At 33.6% G+C, this 14,422-nt stretch overlaps 1 protein-coding gene across 1 annotated transcript; it reads left to right on the top strand.

Annotated features, from left to right (window-relative positions):
- The first annotated feature begins 1,801 nt into the window (after positions 1–1,801).
- Positions 1,802–13,483, top strand: LOC147558083 (chlorophyll(ide) b reductase NOL, chloroplastic-like). Its single transcript, XM_086659632.1, has 18 exons — positions 1,802–2,351; positions 2,487–2,601; positions 2,741–2,852; positions 3,430–3,470; positions 4,114–4,175; positions 4,302–4,388; positions 4,987–5,054; positions 5,454–5,501; positions 5,595–5,700; positions 6,818–7,774; positions 7,874–8,330; positions 9,120–9,260; positions 9,597–9,695; positions 9,775–9,818; positions 10,057–10,113; positions 10,198–10,259; positions 11,810–11,870; positions 13,038–13,483. Exons 3-7 carry the CDS (start codon positions 2,836–2,838, stop codon positions 5,002–5,004), a joined length of 225 nt encoding a protein of 74 aa, XP_086515758.1. The 5' UTR covers positions 1,802–2,351; positions 2,487–2,601; positions 2,741–2,835; the 3' UTR covers positions 5,005–5,054; positions 5,454–5,501; positions 5,595–5,700; positions 6,818–7,774; positions 7,874–8,330; positions 9,120–9,260; positions 9,597–9,695; positions 9,775–9,818; positions 10,057–10,113; positions 10,198–10,259; positions 11,810–11,870; positions 13,038–13,483.
- The last annotated feature ends 939 nt before the right edge of the window (positions 13,484–14,422 follow it).

Genomic DNA, 14,422 nt, shown 5'->3' with positions numbered 1-14,422 from the left:
GGAACCACTTTGAGGGGCAAATTCCATCGTTTAGGGCCTCAAAACGAACTTTTACTAGTTTTTTTCTATTTTTGGAATTGTTATCAGTTTAGGATTACTACTATTCTAGTATTTTATTTTATTAGGAGTTGCTATTGGAGTTTGACCAAGATTAGGAAACCCTAGGTCTATATAAAGAGGACTTAGAAGTTGTTTCAGTCATTCATTCAATCAATAAAATTCAGTATTTTAGTAATCTTGTTATCAATTTCGGTTCTATAGTCTTTAGAAGAAGATCTAAGACTCTTTTATTAGTTTTCCGCTGCGTCACTTATGGTAAATATTTTCAAGAAATTCAAACGATTTCTTTTAAGCTGGATACCATTTCGAAGTAGTCATCTTAAGTTTACGCAGACCGACAGACGTATGTGTAACTATAAATTGTTATATTTACTCTCCAAATCAAGAGATGAAAGACACTTTCTTTTCTCTCCTAATAGTATTTCTATCTGAATTATTTGTTCTTATTAATTTATAAATAACAACTTAATTAAACTTTAGAGTTTATGAACTATTAGTTGGTCTGAAAAGAGGGCAAAATAAGAAAGATATCTAGAAGGTCAATTTTGGTGTTATCTTGCAGTGTTTGGGGAACTTCTAGAAGTTATATTATTCAATCCCATATCACGTTTTGAACTTCTTCCCAAGTTGCAGCTAAAGAAGCCGCGTTAACTATTGATTTTGTTGGACTAAAGTAGGGGAACCCCAACATTTTTCCTTTTATATAAAAGTCACCTAAATTCTTGAAAAACCCTAAGAATAATACTATTAGTGATCATTTTTTTTATTAAATATAGAAAAAATATGGCTAGTGATCGAATTCTATAATATACTGATATGTCCCATCAACTTGTTAAAGATGTTATTCTGTTAACTTATTGGTTGGCTTTCCATCTTGGGTGCTGCTAAAGGTATCCGGGAAACATAGATGATGGTTCTCATATCTCTTTGTAAAAGTGCTACCAGCCGACAGTCTAAGCACCCAACGCCTCGTGACTTTTTCTTCGTCTTCTCCTCTCTTCATTTTTAGTTCAATTTTTCTTCCAAAATCTTCACTAGATTCTGAGAAACTAAGCATAGTGTCCGAATCCGGTAGTGAGCTCAGACTGAGCTCTCTAACTAACCTGCCTGCGAGAGTAAGCATGCTCTAAGATAGGACACTCCGAGGGCAGAAAGATTTAGGAGCTAATAGAGCTCACTGTCAAAGTTGATTTACCCGAGTCAAAGGGTCCGTCTGTCCACTCACTTATGGCCCTCTTCCATTTCTTGTTTCATTTTTTTCCACATTAACAATTGCTTTGTTCTAAGAGTTCTTTTTGAGAATGGAGCAATCATAAGTATCCGGTGGTGATTTTGGGGCATGAAGATTCTTTTTGTTTAGGGCTTGGACTAATTTTACCATCCAACAAGTAACTGCATTTAGTAGCCTATAACATTAGTTAATTTTTTGCTTCGTCCAAAAACATGAGATGCCCCGAACACTAATATGTTTTTACTTTTGATGTCCGAAACACTAAGTTTGGAAATTCAGGTGCCCTTAACACTAGTTTTGCAACAACAAAGACTCTCAAAATAAAGATGAAAACCCTGTTTATATTCATAAAAATATATTTCACATGAACCTGCATACTCATATAAATTCATAAACATCGTACACGAATCCTACATATCACAAAAAATACAAGCACAAAACTTGATTGTGCCCATTCATATGTTTGTTAACATGTGAAATGATTTAAATAATACACATCCATGGAGATTCATCTATATAACAAAACACAAAAGTTGTGACTAGGACAAGCTGACTAGGACAAAAATAAAAAACAATTGCCAACAAAAAAAAGCCAACTGGATTGTTGTTTTCACCCTCCATTATTTGATCCAACGATTGAGAACAATACAACCCTACACCTTCTCTCATTAACACCCGGGTGACTCTTCAATCTTTAAGGACGTTAAAATTTTTAATTTCTTCAATCTCTAGGACTTTCTTCTGGGAGTTTGAAATCTGTAAATTCAGGAGAATTCATATCTGCCAGAGAAAGAAGAGAAGACGAAGATCACAATTGAAGCTAAAAGTGTAGATGAAAAACCCAATTTCATGAAGAGAGAGAGAACAAATTATCTCCATTTTTTTCCTGTGAAGAAAAGGGATTGGATTTCCAAGTTTTAAATGAGTCTTGAGTGGTTTCACGGAGCTGAGGCATTCAGAATAACCTGAAACTGGGTAAAATTTCCCACAGAAATCATACGACCAGCTGTTCTAGAATTGTCCACTCAGGCACAAGTTTAGGGCTTCCTCGGAGATTCAGGTCATGTTAAAAAAACAACTGATTTTCGATTTTGTTCGTCAATTATCTTTCTTCTTGCGTCTGCCTTTCCACTTCCGCGTCTGCAGATTTTCATTTATAAATCGTCTATTGTTGGGGTTCTGTGTTCTATTGCAGGTTTTGTGCTTCTTCTGGTTTTGGGATTTTAGCTCCAACCCTATTGAACACAACACTGCATGTTCCCAATTTCTCTGAAACTTAATCGAAAATTGAAGAACTAAATACTCACAAGGTGAAGTTGTTTTATATATTTTTTTTTGAGTGTAATGTGTTCGATTAATTTCCTAAATGGTCATTTTACTGATTGTTTGTATAATATTTTGTATGCAAATGTTAGTTATTATGGCCTACTACTTGTTCCTATTTTGCAGTTTTCAAAGCATCGATTGATTCAGCGATATGGATTCCATCAGTACTTGCACCACCGTTGGAGCTTAAATTTGGACATCACAAACTAAGTGCATCTATGAGTTGTTCCTGTTTGTAAGATCATTCAACTCTACCATTGAACTCAAATGGATCATTACTACCTACATAAGTTATCTTTCATTTAGTTACATCTTTTCTAAATTCTCAAACAATTTCTAAGAGAAAGTTACTGCTGTGTCTCTCTACAAGGTTGTGAAACATAAAGAAGAATTTATTTTTAGGTTTAGAAAGTTCATTCATAAAAAAATTAGTTTTAGTTGGATTGTAGAATTTTGACTAACTGTTCTTATCGCAACAAATAGCTCACTGTTTGCTTCCCGGACAATCAATTAACTCACCAGTTTGAGAAATTAGTCTCTTTATTTTAGAGTACTCAAGCCAATATTCACTCAATTAACTCCCTTTTTGTACCTCGATAACAAAGTTCAGTCAATGTAGTCGATGATCTTATAAAGGAAACACATGAATTATAAACCAATATTCTAAAGGAAAGAACAGATCTAACCAATCCCTTACAAGATCATCAAAAACATGTTACATTTCGACGAATTCAAGATCGGTGTGTTTCATTTAAACTTTCTTCCCTATTACGATATTTCTTTTCACCTTACTTCCTTCCCTTTGTTTATAGGTGCCTGAAAAATGCGTTAGACAAGTCCTATTTCAAGATAGGTCTGTTTCAATCCATCCTATTTCTTTTCGCCTTCTTCATATTTTTCATGACTCTCAGTTTATCTTTGTAATAGTTTTATAATTAGTTTTGGGGAGAGGTATGTTTCAAAAAAGAAACACTTTTTGTTGCAATTTATTTTCAGTTTGTACTCTTAACAAATTGAGTCATGTTTCATAATCAAATATTCAAATGCATCCTTCTTTTCTTTAATGGTTGGTGAATTTTCTCTAAGCCTTTGGAATTTGTTCTCAGAGCACATTGTGAGGTTAGATTAATACTGCTTGAGAGTAGAAACCTAGATCCTTAATCAATCTTAAGAGGCCTACTTAATAATACAATTCTGGATTTCATTTTACTTTCAACTTTTTTCTATTTAGGTATTGGATATGCCCTTACTAGGGAGTTTCTGAAAGCAATTGACAATGTACTAATATATTCAAGATCATGTATTATCTCGATCATCGACTTCTGATTCACCGTTTACTTTATTTTATTTTACTTTTCTTGATATTACATGGAGAACAAATCTATGAGAAAGTAAACAGAGTCAATGGGAGGAAAAGATGAGATATAGAGAGATAAATTTAGTGGAGTTTGGAGGTTGTGTTTTATGTCAAATACTTCTCTATCTGTTATTATCAGCTGAAAGGGTGGAATCTGCAGTTGATGGTCTAAGGGAAGCGTTTGGGGACCAACGTGTGTGGGTACCCCTTTCGTCTCTGTTATCGTATATCTTTTATGCTTAGTTTTTCAGTTGTTTGAATGTTTTGCCAGTTATTCAGTTTGGTTTGTGACTTACTTGAGAAATGATCTATTGCTTTCTTTTTCAGGGTACTACCTGTGATGTTAGAAAATGGGAGGATGTAAATGCATTAGTGGCATTTGCACGCGACAACCTCAAACATATAGATATATGGGTATGTATATCAGAATTCAAATTCTTTATTTTCCATCAGAGTTAGACACTGTTATAAGTATAGAGCTTCTTATAGATACATGTAGTTTTCGTTTGAATCATATATAAAACTTAGGAATTCTGGATGGTCTCTTTCCCGTGTTTTACTTACAAATAAGGCGTCTTCCTTATTAATTTACCTATGTAGCCATATCCGCGGAACTGTTTTGTACATCCATTGCTCATTTTAGTTATTGTTAATTGTTAATTTGTTATATCCTTATTATTGTTATGTTACAGTACATTGTTCTCATTGAATATTAAGGCACCGTATTTCATGAGAAGTCCTGTTTAGAGAGTTATTCATGAATGGGTTTTGTCGTCCCTTACAATTTGTTTTGTTTGGATTTAGTTGACTTTAATGCTGTCTTGATGTATAAAACCCTTATAGTGATTCATATAATGTGGCTTATGATGGACTTTTTCTGATTATTACTATGGGAAGGTCAAAGTATACTAAAGTTTGCCTTTTTATATTTATGGGTGATTTGAAGGTAATGGGTAACTACCTCTAAATTTTTTCTCATTTCTATCTTTCTTTATGTTGAGAAAGAATGCAGATTAATAGTGCGAGATAAAATGCATACAACTTTAGGCCGCTGGCGGAAACTTCACATGAAAATCTTATGTAAGTGTGGTCAGTGTAACATTCCTGGTAGTGTCATGGTTAATTAGTAATAGTTTGATCTCTTTGTGGGTAAGTTCGATCTCTTTGTGGGTAATGAATGATTAATCACTGGTTAAGTTTATATCAAGTAAGATAGAAATTACGGGATTGAAACATATCAGAAGAGTCGATCCGCTAAATCAATAATTTTTTCTTAGTTTTAATAGATACAATGAGATAATATTTATAATTTATAAATACTGACTTTTCTATCTATATGGCTAAATATCGAGTTTTACCTTTGACATTGGGAGCGAGACTAGGAGATGATAATGTGCTATGCATTATGACGATTACGCTGCTCTAACCATGTACTATCAACAATTTTTGTTCTTAATGCTTTGTTTTTTGTATTTGCAGAGAAGTTGTTACAGCAAACACCTTTGGTTGATGATATGTTGTCGAGAGGTAAAAGAAACTAAAGAAGCAATATAACCTGCAAAAAGTGTATGTCTGAATGGTTATCATTATACTTATTTTGACTCAATTTACATTATATAGGCGATAAAGATGATGCTCAATCAGCGGAGGTCATATTTTTAACATTGATGGAGCTGGTTCAGATGGAAGGCCAACCCCTAGGTTCCATTCGTTTCATCCAACTTCGGTAAGTATAAAAAATTCAAATCATTGAAACTGCAAACTATTCCAGTTTCTCTTACATGACCTACTCAAAGGTGATGAAAGTTATGGTTGAAATGTATTCATTTATTAACTCACTGAAATTGCGATTGGTCGAAACATTGGTTGATACCTGATAAAATGTTTGCAGAACTGTATAAACACTTAGTAACTCCATGTTATAGTACTTGATAATCTAAGAAGTATTGTATAGACATAGTTATAAATCTGTACCTACGTTTTGTAATTGTCATTTGGCCTGACCTTTTTTTTTGTTGATTCTTGTTTCCTATTTTTGGGTTTGTGACTACCATACAATCCTATATGAAATCATCCGTGCCAGAGGCACGGGTCATGCCTAGTCTATTATACAAAACAGATACTTGTGACTAGGACAAAATTAATGTAAATGAATGTGACTTGGCAATCTGACTAGGATAAATTAATACATTTTTCAGCCAAGTAGGACAACCACTGGACAAAAACAAATCCAACCATCCATTTTCTCTTCTAAGACCAAATATGTCCGTTCATTCTTCGATGTCCCTTCACTTGCTATTTTCCATTATTTCATAACGTCAGACCCTCTATTTTCCCTTTCTTTCTACAATTTTTTTCTTCTCTCTCTCTCCAACACACTGAAGGTAAATCACATTGAAAAATCAAAGAGTATCCACAAATCAATTTACTCATGGCGAATCACCAGAAACAAATCACATTGATACTCAATTCGAATCAACCTGCGTGATTTCATAGATACTTAATAAGAAAACTAATAGTTCAGTGAGTTTTAATGGAAAATAGATTTTTCATATAGTTCGAACACTTCCTAAGATAGGTTCTAATTTTGTTTGTAGAAATCGAAGTCTTAAAGGCTCAATCAATTAGGGCTAATAATCATTCGGTTCCTTAACTTCCATTTATATGTTTATTTGATAAAAGGTATCCTGACTTTGTAGTTCACATTAGAGGGTTTTTTGTTAATTGGTTTGGAATTGAATCTATTGCTTACTTTTTATGTCTATTTGATTTCATTGTTTGCAGTTGTCACAGATTTGATTATTTGCAAAACTGATAAGTTTTTTTCTTTTCTCCTTTCCCAGGTGAAAGAACGGATATTCAACTTGAGTTTATGTCTCAAGGTGTTAAAATCAATCAGATTGTTTCGTTTTTTACCACTAACTTTATGTCTCTTAGAGGTTTGAAGTCAATTGTTTGGTATTCTCTTTTAAATTCTTTTTTTGCTTCTATAATTATTTTTGTTTTTCTTCTAAGAAGTTTATCAAAAGGAGGGAAAAAGAAAACTTTCCGTCGAGCACATCATAAAATTGAAACTTGTTACTTTGATTGATTTTAAGTGTTCTAATTGCAGTTCAAAAATCACAATTTTGGGTTAGAAATTTATAGTTTTAGTCTAACTAATCTTACCTTCCTTTTACTTTGTACGAACGAACAAAATTAATGATAAATGATAATGAGATTTTTATTCTTAGTTTTCTATCCATCTTTTTTTTACATGTTTATATATATGGTATATGTATAGACCTAAAGTTGATGATGGCCCCTAATGTTTCTGATCCTGGCAGAAAGGCGTCTTCTTCTAGCTGACAAAGAAGTCCAAAGTTGCGCTGTTTCTTTTCGTTTTCTCAAGTAATTTTATTCTGATGATTCGCAGTTTGTTGGAGGCTTTTGATTGTTTCTTTCTTACTACTATAGATACTAACTTTGGTTCCTACTCTTCATTAGTGGTTATTTAAGGTACTTTTTTTTCCTGGGTATAAATTATCTAGGTTTCTCTTTCACACAAATACATCCTCCTTGAAGAAGTATTTCAAGGACTCAATTATGATGCAGTTTGGACCCTAATTGTTTGGATAGAATAATGTTGAAAAAAAGAATGTGCTTTCCATGCTGTATACGTGAGTGTCCAGTTTGTATTCTTATTTCATCGAATGGGTGTAGGAATCTCTCAGAAATATCGCTCCCATATGGATGAATGTTTCTTTGGCAATGAAGAAGAACCCTAAGGCAAATAAAGCTTTCGGTTGGGTGCTTGAGATGTGCGTACTTTCCCTCATTAACTGAACTTTTAATCGTCTTCTAACACACTCGTCACCATTTTCTTATACTCCTTTTCGTTTTTCTGAATTGATATCTAGGTATGCTTATGCTGTTTCATCTGCTCTCCACAGTGTGGGTAACATCTTGTACAAGGATTTCATGTTTTAGTTCTAATAAGTTTGTCGTTTTGTTTTCCTTATGAAACAAGAAGGAACTATTTTAGTCTACTGAAACTCTAAAAGTAAAAAAGAACTAAATGAAGTTTCACGAAAGAGCTCAACCAATACAGAACTCGTATGAAGCTTGCATTGGTTGAGTAGTAACATGTATGGCTCTCCACTGGAGAGACTCGAGTTCGAATGTTACCGTTTCCAAAAAAAATCCTTAACCTCATACTTCAAGTTTCTAAAATTTTCATGTTTAATTTACCAATTTTTTTTTTCTGGTTATCATGAACTAACTATGATTGGTTTCCTGTTCGATATAAAGCCTCCATGGGAAATTGGGAAGAAGTTCATAATTCATTATACTTATGGATGCGACTATGACATGAAGGTATCACCCAATGGTCCATAATTTGCTTCTTTATGCTTTTCTCTTGGTCTGTGATGATTGAAATGAACATTCCATGTTGTGATTCTAGGGTAAGATATGGGAAAATTGGAGAATAGAGATTCGACAAAAGATCATATGATCGAACCCCACCCTGAAAAAATCTTCCAATGCCTCCCCCCGGTATACCAGAAAGTGTTGTATGTTTCTTCATCTTGTAGAACTATTTGTCTGAGTTTTACTACATATAGGTGCAACCAAGAACATGAAATAAGCCATACTGCTATCCTTTACCGGTATGAAGACTCATACAATGAGTGGAAAAAGAATTATGGAGTTAGAAATATATAACGGTGTTAACTATTAAGTCCTTTATTGTAGCGATATGAAGTTGCATATATCAATTAGAGTAGTATTTTATGGTTGTAAACGAGAAATTGAAGTATTTTCAAAGCTCATGGCGTCTTTGCCAGCGTGTTGTGCTCTAGAACTTCATAAAAACTCCATTCTATGTGCTTCCACTTTTTCGGTGGTATGTGAAGTGATCGCCCTGTAAGTTATACGAAAGAAACGACCATGAGTGGGAGATCGGACCTACAGAGTAAAAGATTCCATAGGAGAGTTAATCTTTCCCATCTCTATTGAGGTTTCTTCGTATCGAATTCTTCTCTATATTTTGGTGCTCGAGTGTTAAATAAGGGTGAATGAAGCAACACCGATATTCGAGGCACACTGACCAATACAAAGCAGAAGTAAAGCAAAAATTAATTCAAAATTAACATTTTCTTGCAGGTGACTCTTGTGAGAATGGTGAATGAAGCAACAACCAATATTCAAAATTGGGGTTCATGAAGAAAACCCATAAGCCATGTCTATGTAGCTCTATTGGATAACAAGTTAGAAAATTTCTAAATCATTTCGATATTCTTGCAGGTATGTTATACTGTTTTCTTCTAACATAAATGTAAAAATCTCCTCTTACAACCCACTTCGACTGCAGAATGATTCATGGAGATGAGCCAGAATCATTTGAATAGCACCTGACTGGATGAACTCAGTATTCCCATTTCGTTCTTATTCAGTATAGAAAGACACAAAAAATAGGATTCCTACAGTGAAATATGAGCAGTTGTATTTTTATTTCTATAGTATCAACCTTTTAATGTTGTATACTCTGAATCATTAATCAAATGACGTTTTATAAGAATAGGTTGAAGTCTGCCAGACTTTTAACGAAGACATGATTTATAAAACCAAAAACTCGGACAGGTCTTGCCAATTTGGCCCCGAAAGGCCTGAGCTTGTTAAAGGAGTTGAGCTTCTCTTCTCTACTAAAGGGAAGCTCTATGAATACTTTACTGGTTCAAGGTACTCACTCTTCTCTCTGATCCGTCTCTAATTAACTTATGTTTCTTCTCTGTAATTGTTATTGTTCTTTGTAATCTAGATTATTGTTGCAATTTGTGGTATCTCTCGCCTATACTTACCCAGGTATTTCCTTATCTGTCACCCAATTGTATTTTGCTTGCTTCCTATCTTTACTTTTATGGTGTCATTTATGGAGTTATCTTGATGTATTTTGGGTTATTAACACAACAAATCTACCATGAGTTATTACTTACTATTTTAAATTGGAAATATGCTCAACAGTAACTTGTGGTTGTGTGGAACCAGTTGGTATTTTTTTCCTCGAGTAGTTTTTAGTTTAACGTCTTCGAGACTTCTGTAGATTATAAGTGATTGGGAGAAAAGCAAACCTTGGATTCCTAAAGACAGAACTAATGAGGTACTTCAACAATCATCTGCCTGACTTGTTACTCGGCTTTAAGTACAAAAGCTTATAATTAACAATTGTGGCTCGATTTTTCAGGTTCTCAGCAAGGTTGAGAAGCTCAAGAAGTGGTTGACAGAGAAGGAAGTCGAACAGAAAAGGTAAGCGGTTCTTCACAAAAAATATATTCATTGGGTTTCCTTTCATGTAAATTTCGTGAACAATTAGTACCCATTTTCGCATTATAAAGTCTTATGAGAAAATCTTTAATCACCGATTAGCTAAACTCATTTCGTTGTTACTATTATCGGTAATGATGCAAACATTTGGCACACACTAACTGTTCGATAAAATGTCTAACTAAACTCATCACATGATATACTTTTTTGTTATAGTTGAGAGATTAAGAACTACATCTAATCAAGGCTTATAAAATCTAATCAAGACTTACATTGAATTTAAACTCATGAGAATATGAAAAAAAAAATTCACCCGTGTTAAAAAAAAAAATTAAATCAATTGAAGATTGAAAATGAATAGGAAAAGAGAAAAAACAAAAACAATAGTTGTCTTTTTAAAGGACAGTGCCTTCTCGTTATTTGTTAGGTATGATTTGAATGATGGATTTTTCATATATATATAGTAAATTATCAAGCAAAATTAGTGACTTTGTTGACGAGGTTGGTACCTCCCAGATTGTCAAGCCAATCCAATTGAGGTAATTAATATCATTTTTTTCTTGATAAATTCAAGTATTAAAGTCAGTCTCTTAGTTTAAATTAGTCCCCCATAATTAGAACCAAATGTATAGATCCAAGGACAAGCCAAGTTGATCTTTAAAGGTATCCTTCTCATTCCCAGACTGAATAGATTGGATAGTTAGTCTTAATTTCTCGCTCAGTTCTTTTTAATATCATTTTTTTGTTACAGATTTAAATCATAGTAATCGAAGAACAAGAAGAGATGGTCTTAAACACCAAACACTATGTTGTGTCTGCTAACAGACCCAAAAGTAAATCCTCTAGGAATTCAACTTCTTTATCAAAAAACATTGTTCCTATATAGCCTTGGGTTGATGATAAACTTTGGAGAGGTAAAAAACTTTGCAGTAAAATAATTTGCACAATATGTACTTATTAATGGTTGTGATTAGACTACTTTTAACTCAATCATTGATTCATTATTATGTCCAGACAATATAAATGATGTTCACTCAGCCTCGAGAAGGTCATATTTTAGCATGGATGGAGTTGGTTTATATGAAACGCCAACTCCTAAGTACAATTTGTTTTTTCCAACATCCGTAAATATAAAAAAGTCAGATTATTGAAACAACAATGTCATGTTAATCATCTGTTCTGCGACCTACTCAAATGTACTAAAAGTAATGATTGGAACATAATCATTTAGTTAACTACGATTGTGAGTGGTATAGTATTGAAAACATCAATTGCCATCTTAGTTGAATATTTTGCAAATCGGATGTCTGTAACACTGAAAGCTACAATTCAGTTTTTCTACTTTCCATGCCTTATGCTCCAGTGTCCGACAACCATCACTATAATACTTCTTTGGTTATCGTGCCAAAATCTTATTTTTAATATATTTCCATTCAAGGTTCCAAAGAAAATATATGTTCTTATATGTTCTAAATTCTTCTTCTCTTACTAGGTATTAATCCATTTTTCAAATTTATTTATTTTGTTAATAGGTGTTATTTTCGGGGTTATAAACGTTCTTAGAGGGTCATCTTCTTCATTATATATTATTGGGTAAGTTTTAGTTTTATTTATTTTTATTTAAGAAGTTTTATACAATGTTGTGCAATAACATTAATTACATTCAGGGAATCATAAACGCGTTGAACGTACTACGATGTTATGCGTATTTGCTTACTTAAAGTGTTTGTTGTTGATTACTAGATGCCAAATTATTTTTTTAATTATTTAGGCTTACAATAGATTTATTGAAATATTATTTGATTATATGACGAAACAAACATGGGTTAAGAAAAGAGTTGTATCAGTATCACTGACATTGGACACAACAACTTTGGAAATTCGACCACCGTTGGTCACTTGATTTACAAGTTGGGAGACATTGGAAACTGTGTTGTCGAGAGGTTCCAGAATGAGTCTCCTTAGATTTTTAAGAGGTCATTCAAGTCTCTTTGGTTCTTGACAATCTCAAGGTTGAGCGCGAGCGCGGTGGTACCGTCGACATTACTTTGTGGAAGTTTGAGACCACCAAGTTTTAATGTATGGTTGTTGATGCTCTCGGACATCTTAACTTTATCAAGACCGTGATTTCTGGTACCTCTCAAGTGGAGTGTACTTCCCTTATCATTCACTCCACCACTTGAGGTATTGAGGTCGGTACTTGTAAGGATGGACACACCCGTGCACACGTTCATTCCCTTGGTGTCAAGAAGATGATATTTTGTTGTAACAGGGTGAGATTTATGTTGTGGGCTCGTGATTATTTTTTGTTAGTTTATGTTAGTTTAAACCGTGGTCAAGTATTCTTCGGCCAGTGTTTTGTCAAACACATGAACCTATGACACATTGATGAGTCATGAATTAATTTTTATGTTTATGTGTTTATGTTTAGAAGTTAATAAATCATATAAGTACAATAAGCTAGCTGCGTCAGTTTCGTATAGTCATGAATTAATTTTTAGGTTTATGTGTTTATGTTTAGTAGTTAATAAATAATAGAAGTACAATAAGCTAGCTGCTTCAGTTTCGTATAGTCTAAAGATCCATACATCTTCTCCAGTAATATTATTATTTGGTAGCATTGTGTAAGAGAATTTCGGGTCAAATATGTTTGTCTTCAGGACTAAGAAATCGGTTTACTTTCTTTTGTGTACTTTTTTTCCAAATTCTTTTGGGGTTCGGTAAATCCTAATGTTATGTTTTCTTCTGTTTGTCTTTTAGGTCAGTGATATATCTCTAGCCGATTACGTCATGATTAATGCATCAAAGTATGCTACCTATGTCTCCCATACATGTTATGAGACACGCGAATGATGCACGACTACGACTAGAACAACAAAAGGAAGCCAGTGATTGTGCGGATTGCCAAGCGTGCAATGGATATCAATCATCTTCTACTGAAACAAGAAACTAAATTATTTATATTTATTTGTTTGTTTGTTTTACACATTCCTATGGCCAAGGCAAGATACTACAAGAACCGGTTCTCCTGATGTGGTAAGGCGTCTAGCTCTTGATGTCTCTTTTGAGAAGAATATAAATCAGGCAATATATTCCTTACCACTGCAGCTGGAGAAAGCGTTTTTACAAACCTCAAAATCGTTGTTGAATGCCTTTCTAATTTAATTATTATAGTAGTGAATGGTTCTTCAAACAGGTTAATGTTTAGTGACCTCAAAGTGCGAGGTACTTGTCGGTAGTGAAGAAGGTAGATGCTTTCTCTATTTTTCTGGTTTAATGACAAGGTTCTGGAACTATTTCTAAATTAAATTCTCTTTAGTAACACAATTTAGTAATTAGTATATAGTTATTTGCATCCGAAAATGGCAAACATCATTTTATTTTTCTATATTATTGATTTTATATTGACTTCGTCATTACAAATTTTTGTGCTATACATATTTTTTAATTTCAAGTGTCACTTTTATCAAGTTTAGATATTTTTTATTTAGGTCATTAATTAGTTTAAAAAAATGTTAATTAAATATGTTCCGGAAACTTTTAAGATCGTATTTTGTATGTCTATTCTTTTGTCGTGCGTAAATGGCATTCCCCCGCCCGTAGAGCGGGGGTTGTGCCTAGTTTATTCATAAAACAGTTAAGGACTTAATGTTAAAAATAATATTTAACAATAATCGAATAACTTAGTCTTGTTGAAAAAGATAAAAAAGTTAAATTTATTTTGCACCTTTCAGGAATAACGTTTTGTAACTGGGGAATCCAAATATAGAGCGGGAAAATAATGGATGCTAACCGTCTGTCTCTCCTCTCACTGTTCCAGCGAAGGGAATGGTTCTCTTTTGTACCTAGAGGTTTCAGACCTTCGACCAAGTGTTTTAGACCCTCAATCGATTGTTTTCGACCATCAATAAAAGATTTTGAAAAGGATTTTAGGGTTTCAATTGGAACCTTCCATGACGGTTTTTCTTGAAATTCTTTCCCTTCATCTGAGACAAAGGGGGTTCCGACAATGGGAACTCATATCCCTTAACCGGATAATTAGATGAAAGAGAGAGAGAGAGAGAGAGAGAGGGGAGAAAATAGCGGTGGTTGGAGGAGAGAGAGGAAAGAAAAGATTTTTTATAAGGTCGTTTACGACAGTCTGT

Source organism: Eschscholzia californica, unplaced genomic scaffold (assembly GCF_041429995.1).
Source record: "Eschscholzia californica isolate CP2 unplaced genomic scaffold, dmEscCali1.0.p SCAF_2, whole genome shotgun sequence".
Classification (NCBI taxonomy): Eukaryota; Viridiplantae; Streptophyta; class Magnoliopsida; order Ranunculales; family Papaveraceae; genus Eschscholzia; species Eschscholzia californica.
The sequence above is the reverse complement of the archived record's forward strand: the minus strand, read 5'-3'. Positions and strand labels throughout refer to the sequence as shown.

Bases quoted from the DNA above. Each gene is read 5' to 3' on its own strand.
- LOC147558083 (XM_086659632.1), top strand. The intron at 3,471-4,113 runs GTCTGTTTCAAT...TGTTATTATCAG, and splicing joins CAAGTCCTATTTCAAGATAG to CTGAAAGGGTGGAATCTGCA. The intron at 4,176-4,301 runs GTACCCCTTTCG...TTTCTTTTTCAG, and splicing joins TTGGGGACCAACGTGTGTGG to GGTACTACCTGTGATGTTAG.